Here is an 18,976-nt window from a genome sequence, read left to right as displayed (position 1 = left end):
TCATTTTATTAATTACAAGAATAACAGAAATAGATGAATTACTTACAACTAACTAGTTATAGAATAATAAACTCATGTAACTGATTTAGCTGAGCTGGCAGGTATAGGAGCAATAGCTACAATAATTACAATTTCAATTATAAAATAAGTTGAGTTGAATATTTCAACTCGACAAAGTTCGAAACTCGGCTTGAGTTTGGAATGCAAGTGTTATGAGTCAAGTCGAGTGATCTTAGACTCGGACTTGATCAACTCGTGAATATCCATACTTCATGTCTTCATATTATTTCACACAATATGTGATTTGAAATTGTTGAAACATATTCAGAATTAGTAAAGTTTAGTAATGTCACTTAATTAGTTAATCTGTCAAGCTCGGAGCGATGTTATGTGGAATCAGAAGTTTCCTTCAATTGCTTGTACAGTACAGGCAAATTCAATACTACATTCAGTCTTTATTACTTTACTCGTATTCCCTTTTAGGATAACCCTTATTAGTTTACATATTTTTTTTCTTCTATTTTTGAACTCGGACCACTAACTTTTCATCACACATACATTCAACTTTAACATAAAATAATACATTATCTTTCTTTTTATTTCCCATAATATTGTTTCTACTAAAATTTTCTGCAAAAGAAACGAGTAAACTAACAAAGATCTGGAGGAGTAGTTAGTAAAAGTTAGAGTTCAAAGGTATTAGGCAGGAATATTACATAGTGGGACAAGGTTTGGTTCCTTAGCTTGCTCTAGGGGTGTAAGTGGATTGGAGTGGATTGCACTTTGTCAAATCCAAATCTAGTCCAAAGTTTTAGACTCGAGAAATTAGTCTAAGTCCGATCCAAATATTTTTTGACTCCAATCCATTCCAGTCAAGTAATTTTTTCTGTAGTCCGAATCCAGTCTAATCCCATTATTATATTTTTTTTCTTCCCTCGATTTAGATTCAATAATTCACAACATTTTCTCGTAATTGAATTTGAAAAATTAAACTCATTATATTCGATCCATAAAATAAGTCACATACATATTTTTAATATATATATATAAATAAGAAATATAGGATTTTTTGTCGCAAACTACCTTTAACTTTCAAGTTTTTGCGATAAACTACCTTATAGAAATATTATTGTCCTAAACTACCTTACTTTCCAATTTTGTTGTTGATAGCTACCTTATGCCGGTTTTCGACGTTGACTTTTGTATTTTCAGTTCAAAATTGTGGGAAAAATAAAATTACCCTTGTGGGAATTGAGGAGGGTTATTGTTTTCAATTTTAGTTTAAGTAAAAGAAGAATTTAATGGTGGATTGGTGGTACAAAGTATCACATAGATATGAGAGAGAGAGAGAGAGAGAGAGAGAGCGCGCATGCACACCAGGAAATGGGGAAATTAGGGTGGGGAAAATTTAAAAAAGTGTTTGAAGAATAACCTGACATTAAAAAACCGGAAAAAACAAAAGTCAACATCGGAACCGGCATAAGGTAGCTGTCAACAACAAAATGGTAAAATTAAGGTAGTTTGGGACAACAATTTTTTAATAAGGTAGTTTCTCGCAAAAACATGAAAGTTAAAGGTAGTTTGAGACAAAAAATCCTTAAATATATATACATTATATATAGGAAAAATTCCCGTGAATAATCCCAACTTTCACCCATCTTTTCAAAATAATCCCAGCCTTAGATTATTCCAAACTAATCCTAACTTTTGAGGGGACCTTCTCAAAATAAACCAATTTATCTTTTTTCTTGCATGCTGCATTAATCCATTTACGGTCTATAATATGTTGAAAATTAATAGTTTCGATTATTTTGAGAAGGTATCCCTAGAGTTGGGATTATTCTATAATAATTCAAAGTTACGACTATTTTGAGAAGACTCGTGAAAGTGAAGCTTATTCATGTCAAATTTTCCTTATATATAAATATTAAATATATATTATATATAAAAAATATTTTTGGATTGGACTGGACTTATTGTACTCCAAAGGGGTGAGTCCAAATTCAGTCCGAAAATATTTGGACTCTAAAATTTGAGTCTGAGTCCAGTCCAAAAAAAATCAGACTATATCAGTCCGATAAGTTTGGACTGGACTGGATTGGACTTTGGACTTTTCGATTCCACTTACAGTCCTAGCTTGCTCTGTAACTTTTTGTGTGAAAAACATTCTATGGACTTGGTACACAATAAATTTAGTGTGGATCTAATGCTAGCACATGTGATTTAGAAAAAAAGGGTCACTATGCTAAAAAAACAATAGGTATAAAACAAGAGTAACTATGAATAATTATTAATGGTGGCAATGTATGGAGAAAAAATATCTATGTTATGAAGGGTTACTTTTATTATAATAAACTTATATAAGAAAGGGCGATTGTATGAAAAAGCACTGTCATTATGTTAGATAACGGAAGAATAGTGTAACTTTAGATAATAGAAGGTGACTATAAGATCTATTAAATTCACTTCATTTGATTTTTGCTTTTAATGTTTTCTCTCCATGAGTGTTGAGCGATAGCTTAGGTAGCAAACTAGCTATTTTCCGGCACTAATGGATCGTCGAAGAATACCGTCGTCACCGTAGTAGAATGAGACACAAGAAAAAGGAGCTAAGGGAGCTTCGAAATGCATGCAAATCTTCACAATATGATGTGACAATAAATAGGGGTTTTGAAGTTCATATGGGTACGATTTCGATTGTTGATGCAATGAAAGCTGCTTTTCTAGCCAATCGAACTGAGATGACTCCTGTTGTGAGTGACTTGGCGAAGAAAGGAAAGGGTCATGAAAGTATAGGAAAACAAGGAGAAGTACGAACTCTACATGAGTTGAGCGAGGGTTGTCACCCCATGTGTGGTTGAGTTAGATCGGATGATGATAAGGTGAACTCTGGAGGTCAATCAAGAGCTACTAGAAGGTTAGCAATGCAACCATCTCCGATTCCATGGGCGAAAGTTGTTGCGGATATACCCTTGATTGCAAAAGGGACATCTCTAAAATTCGTGGCTCCTACTCTGAAAGAAGGAAAGTTGATTGCTAAGCTTGACAGAGATGAGGTAAATAATCTGGCTGAGGTATGGGCTTCTAAAATTATAGTGTATGTTATTGGCCATACACCTTCAATTGGTATCATTATTCGTCGCATTGAAAAAGAGTGAAATAACGTTGCAAAAACTCAGGTGTTTCTTCATGAATATGGGTATTTTGTTGTGAAGTTTCAAAATGTTAATGATAAAAATGAGATTTTATATTCTGGACACCACATGCTTAACAATACACCAATGATCATTAAAGCTTGGATTATAACAACCCTGAATTTCAAGTAATTAATTAAATTAAACAATACTAAAATTCAATAGAAAATTCGACAGAGTTCCGTTTGAGATATGAACTGCCTAAAATTTAATTTAGGATTGGCGTACGAATTTAAACTGTTTCAACAAATCAGCAATCCATATTCAAAATTTCCAACAACTCCACCCAGATCAAGTACCAACGAAATTCCTGTATAATTACTCAAAATCCAAACGTGTTATTCCACGATAATTACGAGAATAATCGCTACGGAAGAACTATCTATATTAAAAATTAAAGCTTAATTTAAACTATTACTACCTAATCGAATAAAGATTTAGGTGGATTAATATTTACAATCCTAAGTCTCAAAATATTGATTATATATAAGAAATGCACCAGAAGAAAACTATTATAACTATATTTACGCAAAACAAGTGGACGTTGCTCTCCGCAAACACCCCGGCTTTAAGCCTTCATGTACCTGCATATATATATTAGGCATGTAGAATCAGCCAAACATGTTGAGCAAAAAGCCAAATACATATGCAGGTAGGATGCATTAATTATAATCCTACAAATCATTTACTTTTCTAACAACAATACTAAATAAGAACATTATAAAACATTTTTCTTCATTGCTTTTCCAAACTAAATACTTTTCTATTTTCTTTGCTAGAAGAAGTTCTTTCATAATCTTAAAATCATAAATCTATGGAATGAAAGGAACTTTCTTTCCCATTGGGCTAGCTAGGCCCTCCAGATAACTATTAGACAAAGACCCCTAGTGTGCACACCCTACAAACGGCCAAACTGTAGCAGAAGATCTAAGTCCGAGGTACTGATCAACGTACCCCCCAACTATTCTGTCATGTCGAGACGATCCCGACAAGGTTTCAATTCCTTGAGACACCACAAATGCAATCTCAACCAGTTTAAAAACATAAACCTATCCATAAATCTTTTTCTGTAAGTATTCTACAATTCAAGGTTTGAAAACAAACTATCTGTATTAGGAGGAACATCCTCCTATTCAAACCAATCTCAACTTAAGAGAGATACATACCTTTATAATCTTTTCTCGTAAATATGAAAGTTTTAGTTGAAATCTTATCTTGTGTAGACTTTCTCGTGACTATTAAAGATTTGAGTAAGGAATCTTACCTTTGAAACTATATCAAACCAACTAGCTCAGTGAATACGGCTCCTCACTGAAACCAGAATCTACAATATAAACATACATGTACTTAATAAATATTAATAGATTTGGCTAATATAGTTAATGAGTTTTTATTAACTTTAGTTATATAAAACATCAACCTTTTTTTTTTTTATATTCAAGTAAGTATAACTAATTCTCATAACTTATTTACTTAAACCGCCATTTACTTTTGATTACCAAAGTAATTAGTACCAACAATACTAAAATCTCTATTAGTTTATACTAAATTAACAATAATGCTCCTATTATATGTTTAGACACTCAAAAATTAGAAAAACATTCATAAGAAAACATTGAAACTTAAAACATTCGGAACTAACTATACTCTTTATCAATTTCAGCAGAAACTTAAAATGGACATCACTTTCTCATTCGGGATCCAAATCAAGCGTTTCTTGAGCCAATCTTGGATAAAATTTCAATAAGAATAACTTTTGGGAAATGATATTTTTGCTAGAAATGCCCACAAACTGTTTAAAACCGCGTTTTACGAAACTAACTATAATTTATACGAATTACAACACAATTCTCTTTGAACATCAAGTTTACTTAACATTCTCTTAATCTAAACTAACTACTAAACACCAAAATAAACATTCTATTCATTCAGTTCACACTCAAACAATTAAAATCAAAATCCCCAATTCAATTTCATAAACATAAACCCTAATTTCATAATTTTACAAGAAAACTTAAATTAGTTGAGTAATTCATCTTACCTACTAATATAGAAGATTTGTGATGAAAAATAACTTGCAAATACCCCGCGCCCTCATATGATCCCTAGACGCTTCAAATTACAGCAGTGACGACTCCTTTTGCTCTTCCTTGCACCGCGCACTTTTATGATGTCACTTCTAGTGGCGGTTGTGGTTGCGGTCGTCGGCAACGATGGTGGTTGTTTGGTGAAGGAAGAATGTTGAAGAACTTGAGAGAAGAATAGGGTGAAGATGTTAAACGGTGAAGAAGAACGTAATGTTATATTTTTTTTTTTTCATTTCTTGTTTTATTTTTCCCTTTTCCCCCTTTTTACATATATGTGAGTATATTCCCTCTTATTATTACTATTAGTTAAGTTACTCACTAAATCTTTCCTACTATAACCATATAAATTATTTAAAAAGTAATTCCTAAAGATAAATGATTTTAATTATTAAATAAACTAAAATAAATAATATAGTTAATAAAGTAAATAATAAACTGTTTCAAAAACTGGGGTGTTACGATATACCCCTTTTAAAATAAGTTTCCTCCTCGAAACTTGAAACAATTCTTAAAGTCGTAGCGAAAATCCTATCACTTACTTTAACTCATTAACTTTACATGTTTAGCCAACTATCTATTAGTAAAGTACGAAAGATGATAACTGTATATTACCAAATTTCCACATAAACTGTCACACTAGCATACTCTCAACATGCCATTAACTTTCAAGTAGGATCAAACACTTAATACAAGTCAAAATTATATTTAAATACTAAGAATTAAAATGAAATCATAATAATTCCACCCTCCCTAAAAGATTAGTTACGTCCTCGTAACTGTAAGCGTACCTATTGAAAGGGGTGGGGATATTGAGCTCGCATTGCATCCTCGGATTCCCAACTAAGTTCATCGTCCTTGTGGTTCGACCACAATACTTTACCAGTTTAACTTCTCCATTCCGAGTTGCTCGAACTTTACTATCAAGAATCTTCATAGGGACTTCAACATATGAAAGTTTATCTGCTAGTTGCAATTCATCAGGTGTGAGTACATGTGAAGGGTCACTAATGTACCGATGCAGTTGAGAAATATGGAAAACATTGTGAACTCGAGCTATCTCTGGAGGTAATGGCAATCTATAGGCAACTTTACCTATCCTTTCCAAGATCTCATATGGCCCGATGACTTTAGGACTTAACTTGCACTTCGTCCTGAATCGCATTACTCCCTTTATAGGAGAAACTTTTAAGAGTACTTTCTCACCGACTTCAAACTCTGCATGTCGCCGGTATTTATCAGCATAAATTTTATGTCTATCTTCTGCCGCTTTCATTTTTTGTTGTATCAGTTTTACTTGTTCCACGGTTTCTTGGATCATTTCAGCACCAAGAACACAAGATTCACCAATATCACTCCAACAAAGAGGACTACGACACTTGCGGCCATACACGGCTTCATATGGGGCCAATCCTATTGAAGAATGATAACTGTTATTATACGAGAATTCTATCAAGTCTAGTCTAACTTCCCACGAGCCTTGAAATTCAAAGGCACATGCCCTCAACATGTCCTCGAGTGTTTGGATTGTGCGCTCTATCTGACCATCAGTAGCAGGATGGAAAGATGTACTCATTTCCAACTGTGTCCCTAAGGCTTCTTGAAGCTTCTGCCAAAAATTAGATAAGAATCTACTATCTCTATAGGACACGATGTCCCTTGGCACACCATGTAAGTCAAAATATTCTTCCTATATGCATCTGCTATCTTTTGATGTTTCCTTGTATCGTTCATTGGTAAAAAATGGGCAGACTTGGTGAGTCGGTCCACAATGACCCAAATCAAGTTTTTACCATTAGGTGTTCTTAGAAGTCCAGAAATAAAATCCATAGAAATTGAGTCCCACTTCCACACTGGAATCTCCAAAGTTTGAATCTCGCCTTGAGGTATCTTGTGCTCAAACTTGACTTTTTGGCAAGTCAAGCACTTGGAAACATACTCGGCGACCTATTGCTTTCATATAAGGCCACCAAAAGGTGATTTTGAGATCTTTATACAACTTGTCACTTCCTGGATGTACCGAATATGGAGTCAAATGAGGCGCATCTAAGATTTTCTTCTTCAGATCAGGTATGTCAGGAACACACCACCTAGTCTTATTGAGAAGACTCCTATCCGCATGGATCTTGAAATAAGCATCTTCAGTATCTTGAAACTCTCCCATCTTTTTCTTCAAAAGTGCATCACTAGCTTGGTTCTCCTTAATCTTATCATACACATCTGGTTTCATGTAAGGGAGTTAAGCTGTGCCCGGACTCGGACAAGTTCGACACCAAAATTCTGAAATTCAACTCTAAGCAACCTTCTCGAAAGTGTCGTGTGGAATGAGTGAGAAGATATCTTGCTAAGCGCATCAGCAACAATGTTGGCCTTGCCTTCATGGTATTGAATCTCCATATCGTAATCCTTAATCAGCTCTAACCATCTTCTTTGTCTCATATTCAGCTCCTTTTGCGTGAAGATATACTTTAGGCTTTTATGATCAGAGTATATTTTGAATGAAGTACCCAGCAAATAGTGACGCCAAATTTTAAGAGCAAAGACTACTGCGGCTAATTCAAGATCATGTGTGGGGTAGTTCGCCTCATGAACTTTTAAGTGTCTAGACGCATAAGCCACAACTTTCCGTTCCTGCATAAGCACGCATCCAAGGGCATTTCTCGAAGCATCTGTATACACCTCGTAGTCTTGATCCCCATTAGGTAAAGATAAGACTGGAGTTGTAGTAAGACACTCCTTCAACGTTTGAAAAACCTTCTCATATTCATCATTCCATTCATACTTGGTGCACTTCTTCATCAAACTCGTCAATGGGCGACCTGTTTTTGAAAAATCTTTCACGAATCTCCTATGGTAGCCGGCTAGACCAAGGAAGCTGCGAATTTCAGTCACATTCTTCGGAGTAGACCATTCAGAAACCGCTTGATTTTAGATGGATCAACTGAAACAACCTCCTTAGAAATGATATGACCCCGAAAAGCCACTTTCTCGAGCCAAAATTCACATTTGGAGAACTTTGCATACAAGTGATTTTTTCTCAGTATTTGCAAAATGGCACGGAGGTGCTCTTCATGTTCACTAGTATTATTTGAATAAATCAATATATCATCAAAAGAACGGATTTATCCAAATAAGCTCTGAACACCCTATTCATTAAGTCCATGAACACCGCTGAAGCATTATTAGTTAAGCCATAGTGCATAACTTTTAAACTCATAGTGTCCATAACGGGTGCGAAAAGCTGACTTTGGGATATCTTTATCTGCAACATGAAGCTGATGGTAACCTAATCTCAAGTCTATCTAGAGAATACTCGTGCACCGGCTAACTGATCAAACAAGTCATCTATCCTTGGCAATGAATACTTGTTTTTCACAGTGACGTTATTGAGTTCTCTGTAGTCAATGCATAATCGTAGGGTACCATCCTTCTTCTTTACGAAAAGAACTGGTGCACTCCAAGGTGATACACTAGGCCGAATATAGCCTTTATCTAGCAACTCTTCTAATTGAGTTTTTAGTTCTTTCATCTCAGCAGGCGCCATCCGATAAGGTGGCTTAGATATAGGTCCCGTTCCAGGTTCAAATCGATGTTGAATTCCACATCACGCTTTGGAGGCATATTAAGAATATCATCTGGAAACACATCTTGATACTCATTCACAACCGGGACATCTACGAGCTGTGTTCTTTCCTTACTAGTATCATGAATATGGCAAAGGTAAACAGGGCATCCCAGCCTTAAATAAGACTTCAATGTAAAAGCAGAAATAATCTTCACTGGACGGTGACTATAAAGCACATGGACACCCTTATGACTCTTTATTGTGACTTTTTGTTTCGGACAATCTATCTTTGCTTTATACTTTTCTAGCCAATCCATCCCTAGTATTACATCAAAATCTTTCAAAGGAAAAACTATTAGGTTAGCGAATAAGGTAGTTTTACCATAAGCTATAGGGACATCTAAATGCATCTTATTACAAGTGACACTTAGACCAGAAGGAACGAATATATTGGCAAGTTTAACCTCTTTGCAAAAGTTTCAGATATAAATAAATGTGATGCACCTAAATCAAATAGTATGTAAGCAGGTGTAAAATGAATAGAGAAAGTACCGATCAATGCATTCCCCTGGTTAGTTGCATCTGCTTGCTTCAAATGATTAAGGTTGCCTGTGTTCTTCTTCTCGGGACCTCTCTTAGCATGAGCAACATTAGTCATTCCTACGGTATGATTTGGAGCTGCAGAAGTAGTTGGGCGATTACTAGCTGTACTAGCAGTGGGTTTCCTCAAAACCTCACAAGTGCGACCAATCTTAGCATTAGGGTTAATGAAACACTCATAAGCTCTATGCCCCTCTTTCTTGCAATAATTACATGTCACCTTATTGCCTTCACAATCCCTCCCTGGATGATTGTTTTCACATCTCTTGCAGAAATAACGACGAATAGGTTCGGGGTTATTTTGGGATTGAAATTGGCTCTGAGCTTGGCTACGGGGCTAAAACGAACTCTGAGCACTCCTTGAGGCTTGATAACTCTGACCTCCTCTACTGAAGTTACCCTTAGGACCCCGATTATCAAAGTTTATGCTCTTATTTTGACTAAAGTTATTAACCTTATCCAATTGTTGGGTACTTTCTTTTGTAGGAGCTTTCATCTTTTCTGTGGCTTTCCTTCTCTCCTTGATTCTCTCGGCATTGCTAGCACGAGTATAAACTTCATTCAAGGTCGTGAAGTTGGCCTCTCCCATGTTGCTAAGAAGTTCAAGATTAAGTTTTTCCTCGAATCTCAGAGCTCTCTATTGTTCATTTGGGACCAATTCATGCACGAAACGAGATAACTCAAGGTATTTAATGTAGAAGTCTTGGACAGACATATCTCCTTACTCCAGCTTTTCAAACTTAGATCTCTTCCTTTTCCTCATATGAGGTGGGAAGAACTCAGCGCGTAGCGCTTTCTTGAACTCTTTCCAACCAAATTTCTTTGTCTCCACCTCCTCGAAACCATCCTCATCGTATGTGACTTTGGTGGTAAAATTATCTTTGTTGTTGGTCCACCAGATATCAGCATCTTCGGTGAGATGGTAGGCTGTAGAGTCTACTCTCATCTCTTCAGGGACCTGGAGAGTGACGAAGATCTTGTCAAACTCTCTAATCCAATTCTCCATCTGCATGGGGTCGCCTTTTCCATCATACTTAGGCGGCTTTTTCGTGTCAATTGCTTTATGCATAGCAGCAACTTCAGTGATAGCTACTTTGCTTGTGCTAATAGTAGCAGCTCGTGCTTCCACTAGCAATTGCACAACCTCAGTCATGGCCTTATTAGACTCGGCCATCTGACGCACCAAAGCGCGCATCCCTGATGATTTACTTCTTTCACGCTTGTGCATCTTGTAAGCATTACATAGAGTAAAAGAACTTGAATCTCGATAAAATGTACTCGAGTATAACACATTGATTGTCATAAAAGAATATTAACTCTCAAATCATGATGTACAAAACAATCACATAACTAATATAAGCTTATAAACAACACAGAATATACACTTGTCGTGTATAACCCATCTCATTTTCTCACCTCGGCTTGTCAAAATTTTAGTTTCCTATTATCTTTAACTTAACCCAGTCCTTTATTAACCTAGGCTCCGATACCAACTATAACACCCCTGAATTTCGAGTGATTACTTAAATTAAATAATACTAAAATTCTATAGAAAATTCGACAGAGTTTATTTTGTTTGAAATATGGACTGCCTAAAATTACCTTTAGGACTGGCGGCCGAATTTTAAACTTGTTTCAACAAATCAGTAATCCATATTTCGAATTCCCAACAACTCCACCCAGCTCAAATACCAACAAAATTCCTGTATAATTACTCAAAATCCAAACGTGTTATATTTTTTTTTTTGAAGAAGAAGATAAGTAGATTAAGAGCACAAAGAAAAGCTACACTTAGACATTTGCCATAGCAAATCATCCTACACACTGGGCATGCCCAACTTATACATTATCAAACCAGCTTCTATCCCAAACGTGTTATATTCCACGATTATTACGAGAATAATCGCTAAGGAAGAACTATGTGTACCAAAACTAAAATAAAGCTTAATTTAAACTATTACAACCTAACCGAATAAAGATTTAGGTGGATTAATATATACAATCCTAAGTCTCAAATTATTGATTATATATAAGAAATGCACCACAAGAAAACTATTATAACTATATTTACGCAAAACTAGTGGACGTTGCTCTCCGCCTACACCCTGACTTTAAGCCTTCATGTACCTCCATATATCAGGCATGTAGTATTAGTCAAACAGGCTGAGCAAGATTCAATACTGTAAAGCCAACTGCATATACAGGTAGGATGCATTAATTATATCCTACAAATCATTTACTTTTGCAACAACAATACTAAATAAATATTATAAAACATTTTTCTTCATTTCGTTTCCAAACCAAATACTTTTCTATTTTCTTTGCTAAAACAATTTCTTTCAGAATCTTAGAATCATAAATCTATGGAATAAAACAAACTTACTTTCCCATTAGGCTTGCTAGGCCCTGCGGTTAACTATTAGACAATGACCCCTAGTGTGCACACCCCACAAACGACCGAACCGTAGCAGAAGATCTAAGTTCGAGGTGCTGATTAATGTACCCCCAACTATTCTATAATGTCGAGATGATCCCGACAAGGTTTCAATACCTTGAGACACCAGAAAGGAAATCCCAACCAGTTTAAAAACATAAAACTATCCATAAATCTTTTTCTGTAACTTTTCTATAATTCAAGGATTGAAAACAAACTATCTGTATTAGGAGGAACATCCTCCTATTCAAACCAATCTCAACTCAAGACAGATACATACCTTTATAATATTTTCTTGTAAATATGAAAGTTTGAGTTGAAATCTTATCTTTTGTAGACCTTTTCTCGTAACAATTAAAGATTTCAGTAAGGAATCTTACCTTTTAAAGTATATCAAACCAACTAGCTCAGTCAATACGACTCCTCAATGAAACTGGAATCTACAAAATACATACATGTACTTAATAAATATTAATAGATTTGGCTAATATAGTTTTTATTAAATTTAGTTTTATAAAACATCAACCCCTTTTTTTTTTATATTCAAGTATAACTAATTCTCATAACTTGTTTACTTAAACCGCCATTTACCTTTGATTACCAAAGTAATTAATACCAACAATACTAAAATCTCTCTTAGTTTATACTAAACCAACAATAATATTCCTATTATATATTTAGACACTCAAAAATCCATTAGAAAAACATTCATAAGAAAACATTGAAACTTAAAACATTCGAAACTAAACGTACTCTTTATCAATTTCAGCACAAACTTAAAATGGATATAACTTCCTCATCCGAGATCCAAATCAAGCGTTTCTTGAGCCTATATTGGATAAAATTTCAATACGAACAACTTTTGTGACATGCTATTTTTGCTAAAAATGCCCAGAAACTGCTTACGTTCGCGTTTTATGAAACTAACAGTAATTTGTACGAATTGCACCATAATTTCTTTGAACAACAAGTTCACGTAACATTCTATTAATCTGAAATAACTACTAAACACCTAAAGAAACACTCTATTCATTCAATTTCGCACCAAAATAATTAAAATCAAAACCTCCAATTCAATTTCATAAACAGAAACCGTAACTTCATAATTTTAAAAGAAAACTTAAACTAGTTGAGGAACTCATCTTACCCACTAATATAGAAGATTTAGGATGAAAAATAACTTCCAAATGCCCCTAATACAAGCCCTACACGCTTCAAATTACAGCAGTGATGACCCCCTTTGCTCTTCCTTGCGCCGCCCACTTCTATGATGACAGTTCTAGTGGCGGTTGTGGTTGTGGTCGTCGGCAACGGTGGTGGTTGTGTGGTGAAGGAAGAATGTTGAAGAACTTGTGAGAAGAAGATGGTGAAGAATGAAGATGTTGAACGATGAAGAAGAACGTAATGTGAAGTTTTCTTGGTTTTTTTTTCTTGTTTTATTTTTCCCTTTTTCCCCTTTTTACATATATGTGAGTATATTCCCTCTTATTATTGTTATTAGTTAAATTACTTACTAAATTTGTCCCACTATAACCATATAAATTATTTACAAAGTAATTCCTAAAGATAAATAAATTTAATTATAAAATAAACTAACATAAATAATATAGTTAATAAAATAAATAATAAACTATTTCAAAAAGGGGTGTTACATGGACGCCAAAATTTAACTTTCGAACTGAAATGTTGAGGGTTATACCTTTCTGGGTAAGAATGCCTCATCTACCTTTGAGTTACTGGAATATGGATTCTCTTAGTCGAATGGGGAGTATGGTAGGAGTGCCTTATATGCTGAGGAATGCACTAGTCATCAGAAACGCATTTCTTTTGCAAGAATTCTCATTGAGGTTGATGTTACTAAAGCTTTTCCAAAATCAATCTTGATTGAAGATGACTCAAGAAGAATGAGTGAGCAGAAGATAAGTTTTGAGTGGGCTCCTTTTTGTAAACAATGCCAATTTGTGGGCCATGATTGCCTCAAAAAAGGTCTTATGACAAAAGGGTGGAAAGCTGTTGATAATGTGACACGTACACAGAAATAGGTTGCTAAAGCTGCCAGTACATATTAACATCAAGCTGTGGCGATTGGGTTTATTCCAGTTGTCCTTGATCAACCTAAGCAGCAAGAGATTGTAGGTGAGCTTGTAGTTAGAATGGACCTTGTACTAATCTTTATGTGGTTAATCAGAAGCTAGAGAGTGAAGTGGAAGATGCTAGGGCTCCTCCCTGGAACAGAGTCACAAGAGGGCAGAAAGGGAAGGAAATAGAGTAGTTAGTGGGGCATGGGATGGTTACTCACATAGTGGATGAAGCTTGTTCAAGTTCATTCACAATCACTCCAGGTGAATGTATAATCCTCTAAAGATAGGTGAAATAAAAAATTTTTTAGGAGTCAATAAAATAACTTGTTTTGCTTTGCTCGAAACAACGGTGAAGATTTAGAATAAAGATAAGATTCTGAAGAAATTTGGGAATCACTAGAAGTGGGAGAGTAATTATGATAAGTCAAGCAAAGGAAGGACCTGGATTGCTTGGGACCCAAGTTGGATTGTTTTGCAAGTGTTATAGAAAAGTACAAAGCTCATCCATTGTGAGCTTGATGACAAAAGTACATGCCATCATATTGGGTTTACTGCAATTTATGGATTGTATACAGTTGATGATAGGAAAGCTTTGTGGCCTGAACTAATTAATCTTGATCTTCAAATGTCTATTCCTTGGTGTGTTATGGGAGACTTTAATACTGTGCTTGCTAGTGGTGACAAGCTCAATGTAAATCCTCCACCTATGAAACACAAGATTTTCTGAGTTTGATTGCCAATTCTGATTTAGGGGAGTATAAATCCTGTGGGCACTTCTTTTCTTGGCCTAATAAAGGATTAGGAGATCTAATAATTGCAAGTAGGATTGACAGATGTGTGGTGAATTCATGATGGCTTACCATTTTTCCTAGTCCTGTTGTGGAAAATTTGAACCCTGGTATCTCTAATCATTCACCTCTATTATTAAGATGTGATAATAATGAGCCTATGCAAGGAAGGCCTTTTATGTTCTGCAATTATATGGCTGATCACAAAGATTTCTTGACTGTTGTGGGGACTCACCCGAAGGAGAGAGGTGATATGGCCTTAATGCAAAAGGTTTGGGCAAACTTGAAGGGTGTGAAGGTGCATTTTAAAAAGTTGCATAAAAGAGATTATGGGAACTTGCATGATCAAATTGATAAAGCAAGGGTTGATGTTAGTCATGTTCAGACACTTATTAAGGATGATCCTACTTCTTCATCCCTTACCATTCAAGAAAAAGAGCTCCTGCTACAGGTGAACAATATCCACAGATTGATGAATCTGTCGTTAGACAAAAATCTCGAATTCACTGGTTGAAACATGGTGATGATACTAACCACTTTTTCTTTGAGGCTATGAAAGAAAGATTTTTGAAGAATAGTGTTGATATTCTATACACTAATTCAGGTCAACGACTTTACAAAAATGCTGATAAACAACAAGAGATTGTGTAGTTTTTTAAAAAGTTAATTGGCTCTTCTGCTAGTGCCCTTCCTCGAGTTGACAATCATTTGATTAAAGAGGGTCTCAAGTAAGTCCTAGTGCTGCTGCTATGCTGGTGTAGCCTATCACTCACAAGGACATTGATGATGCCTTATTTGACATTGATGACTCTAAAGCTCCAAGCATTAATGGGTTTAGTAGCCTATTCTTTAAGAAGGCTTGGTATCTTATTAAACATGATGTATATGCTACTGTTATGCAATTATCCGACACCTGTGATAGGATGCCTGCTACAACTGTACTTTGGTCACTCTTGTCCCTAAAGTGGCTAACCCTTCCTATGTGAAAGAGTATAAATCTATTGCTTGTTGTATCTTTCTGTATAAGATCATTGCTAAGATCTTAACCAACGGAATACAAGGCATGATTGGTGAAGTTGTTGAGCTGACCCAATCTGGGTTCATGCCTGGGAGGAATATTTCAGATAATATTTTGCTTGCCATTGAGTTGATCATTCTACTAAAAATGTTTCTCCTAGGTGCATGGTGAAAGTGGATCTCAAGAAAGCCTATGATTCCATATAATGGTCTTTCTTGTATAATGTAATGGCTGAAATTGGGTTCCCAACTCAGTTTCTGAATTACGTAATGCCTTGTGTTAGCTCAGTCTCGTATTCTACTCTATTTAATAGGCTTCCTAGTATCCTTTTAGTGCAAGGAAGGGGCTCAGTCAAGGAGATCAGACCCTATGTCTCCTTTCCTTTTTGCTATAGGAATGTAATATCTTTCTAGAAGCCTTGGGAGGTTAAATCACATTCCTGATTTCTACTTCCATTCTAGATGTGAGAAACTAGGGATTACACACCTTATGTTTGTTGATGATCTGCTTATGTTTGTCAGAGCATATTCTAGTTCTCTACAACTACTCTTTGATGCTTTCAACAAGTTCTCTAGTGCTTCAGGGCTTGAGGCTAACCTGAAGAAGAGTAACTTCTATATTGCTGGTGTTTCTGATGATGAAAAAGCTTTCCTTCAGTAGATTGTCAATATTCCTTTTGGTAATTTTCCATTTAAGTATATGGGGGTTCCTCTTACCACTAGAAAACTTTTATATGTTGAATGCAAAACTCTTATTAAAAAGACTGTGAGTAGGATTCATTCCTGGGCTGTTAAAAATTAAGCTATGCTGCCAGAGTGCCACTGGTCAAATCAGTGCTGCAAGGTTTCCAATTGTATTAGTGCCAGATTTTTGTTTTTCCAAAAAGGTGATCAAGGAAATTCAAAGTATATGTGGAAATTTCTTATGGACCGGGCTTAATGCTAAGTCAAGGAAGGCTTCTATGGATTGGAATATTGTCGGCCTTCAAAAAGCTTGTGGTGGTTGGAATATGAAAGACATGATTCTGTGGAACAAAGCTGCTATTGCTAAAAACTATTGGGTTGTAAGCTAGAAGCAAGATATGCTCTGGATTAGATGGTTGCATGCTTATTATGTCAAGAGGCAGTAGGTGGCTACAATGCTTATCCCTCAAAGACTCTACTTGTCAATGAAAAAAATTCTAGCTTGCAGGGATCTTTTTCAAGAGTTCAATGCCCATCAGCGGCTTGAAAGAGATGTGTTTTCTATCAACAAATTATACAAATATGCAAGGGGGTCAAGTTAAAGTGAATAGGAGACGTATTATTTGCAACAACAATTCAAGCCCCAAGCTAAGGCAATCTTCATTACCTGGCTTGCTTTACATGATAGGTTGGCAACTAAAAGTAGACTCTGCTCCTGGGGAGTCACTCTTGATAAACAGTGTGTGCTCTGTGATGATGCTGAAGAAACTAGATCTTATCTATTCTTTGATTGCTTAGTCTCTCATACTGTATGAAAAATTTTCCTACAACAAATTGAAATTCCCTATAGTAGGTGATGTTTCACTAAAAAGTGCAGCTGGTGGCTCACAAAAGTCATAGTAAATCTCCTCAAGCTCAGCTTTACACTATGTTCTTCACTGAGACTTTGTACCAGATGTGGACTTATAAAAATAGTATGTGGACTTATAAAAATAGTATTGTTTCCAAAGGTTCTAAGGTTGATAGCTTAGAGCTTAGCAAGCAAATTATCTTCAAGGTTGCTTGTAGGTGCTCTAATGATGTTAGGAGGCTACTCATTGTATAGCTTGTTGGTTTGTGTTGTCTTGTTGTTCAGTCTCTTGAGTAGCTTTTATTTTAGTTGATGTTATTGCTTGGGTTGCTCTAGTGGAGTCCTATTAACATTATGTTAAGCTGTTGTGCCCTTGGTGGCTGGGCTTGCTTTTTTTGTTATCAATAAAAAAATTGATGAATTGCCAAAAAAAAAGGTGACTATATGGAACAAAAAAGGATTACTATACCACATGAATGGGTTTTGGTTTACAGTAATATTAGTGTGTATTATGTCCATGCAAGAATAACTCACTTTTTATTCGGTACTGTTTTAAGTTGCATTGTAGTACCTATTTTCGTCATGTTTATTGTGCTTTTTGGGCCATGAGGATCCTTCCTGGAAGGTTTATCTTTCTCTAAGAAAGATTTATGTCGTATAGTTTGTACATATCAATATACAGCATACTTACCTTTAAAAAAAATGTAATACTTCATCTGTTTCGTTTTAAATGCAATAAAGGGGTATTATTTGTGAGATGTAAAATATTCATTTATTGCATTTAAAACAAAACGGTGGAAGTAGCATTTATTGATTGAATCTTCTTTAATATAAAATGTGTTTAGACTGATGGGACATGTTGGCTGAACGATTTTCCTCTTTCCTTATCTTTTTCTTTTTAAAAAATTATCCATCTAGCTACACTATCGTTTTAGCCTTTTAGGTGATTATACGCCTCCTTTTTTACGTTGTGGCATTAAATTCCAAGGTTTTGTTTATAACAAGACTAGTATTAACACTCTGTGAAAAATCCACTTGATGTTAATTGTTTGAGTTTTTTTTTTTTTTTACAGAAAAGGTCTAACATTATGTATGTGATATACATAAAACAAACAAAGTCACATATAACTACGAGAACGCATTATCGTATAATATGCAACAAAGTAAACGATATGACAACTGTGAGTGACTATATAAATAAATTGAAAGAAAAAATAGTTACGTAAATTAAACGTTTTCATAATACTTATTACACCTTTTGAAATACTTCCTTATACACTACATTTGTGGTAACATTTGAGTTCCCACGTTATTTATCACTTATTAAAATTTCCAAACCCTTTTTGCATGTAACCGTCAATACAACAACAGAGAATTGTCCATGGCTGAATACTGGCTGAGGGAGATATATTCCTACATACGCTAGAGATTGCCCTTGGCATTTATTTATCCTCATTGCAAAACCTAAAACTAATGAAAACTACCTTCTCCGAGATTTTATCGGGAACTTTGTTGCGTGTGATGATGTAAGTGTCATTCTGGGAATGAATACTTTATCCCCCATGATACTGCCGGACACAACAATAGCCTCAATAATGCGATTGTCAAGATGCTTGACGACTAATCTGGTACCATTATATAGCCCAAACGTCTAGCCAATATTCTTTAAATGCATTAGT

The 18,976-nt window shown here is 35.3% G+C and overlaps 2 protein-coding genes across 2 annotated transcripts; both read right to left on the bottom strand.

The window, feature by feature from the left end:
- Positions 1-8,803: 8,803 nt before the first annotated feature.
- LOC109133652 (uncharacterized) lies at positions 8,804-10,032 on the bottom strand. The gene is made up of 3 exons (XM_019247231.1): positions 9,792-10,032; positions 9,396-9,686; positions 8,804-9,309 (listed from the first exon to the last, which is right to left on the bottom strand). Exons 1-3 carry the CDS (start codon positions 10,030-10,032, stop codon positions 8,804-8,806), a joined length of 1,038 nt encoding a protein of 345 aa, XP_019102776.1.
- Positions 10,033-10,164: 132 nt separating this feature from the next.
- LOC104882961 (uncharacterized) lies at positions 10,165-10,671 on the bottom strand. The gene has a single exon (XM_010667397.1). The coding sequence runs from the start codon at positions 10,669-10,671 to the stop codon at positions 10,165-10,167; it is 507 nt and encodes a 168-aa protein (XP_010665699.1).
- Positions 10,672-18,976: the final 8,305 nt, after the last annotated feature.

Source organism: Beta vulgaris, chromosome 8 (genome assembly GCF_026745355.1).
Source record: "Beta vulgaris subsp. vulgaris cultivar EL10 chromosome 8, EL10.2, whole genome shotgun sequence".
Lineage (NCBI taxonomy): Eukaryota > Viridiplantae > Streptophyta > Magnoliopsida > Caryophyllales > Amaranthaceae > Beta > Beta vulgaris.
The sequence above is the reverse complement of the archived record's forward strand: the minus strand, read 5'-3'. Positions and strand labels throughout refer to the sequence as shown.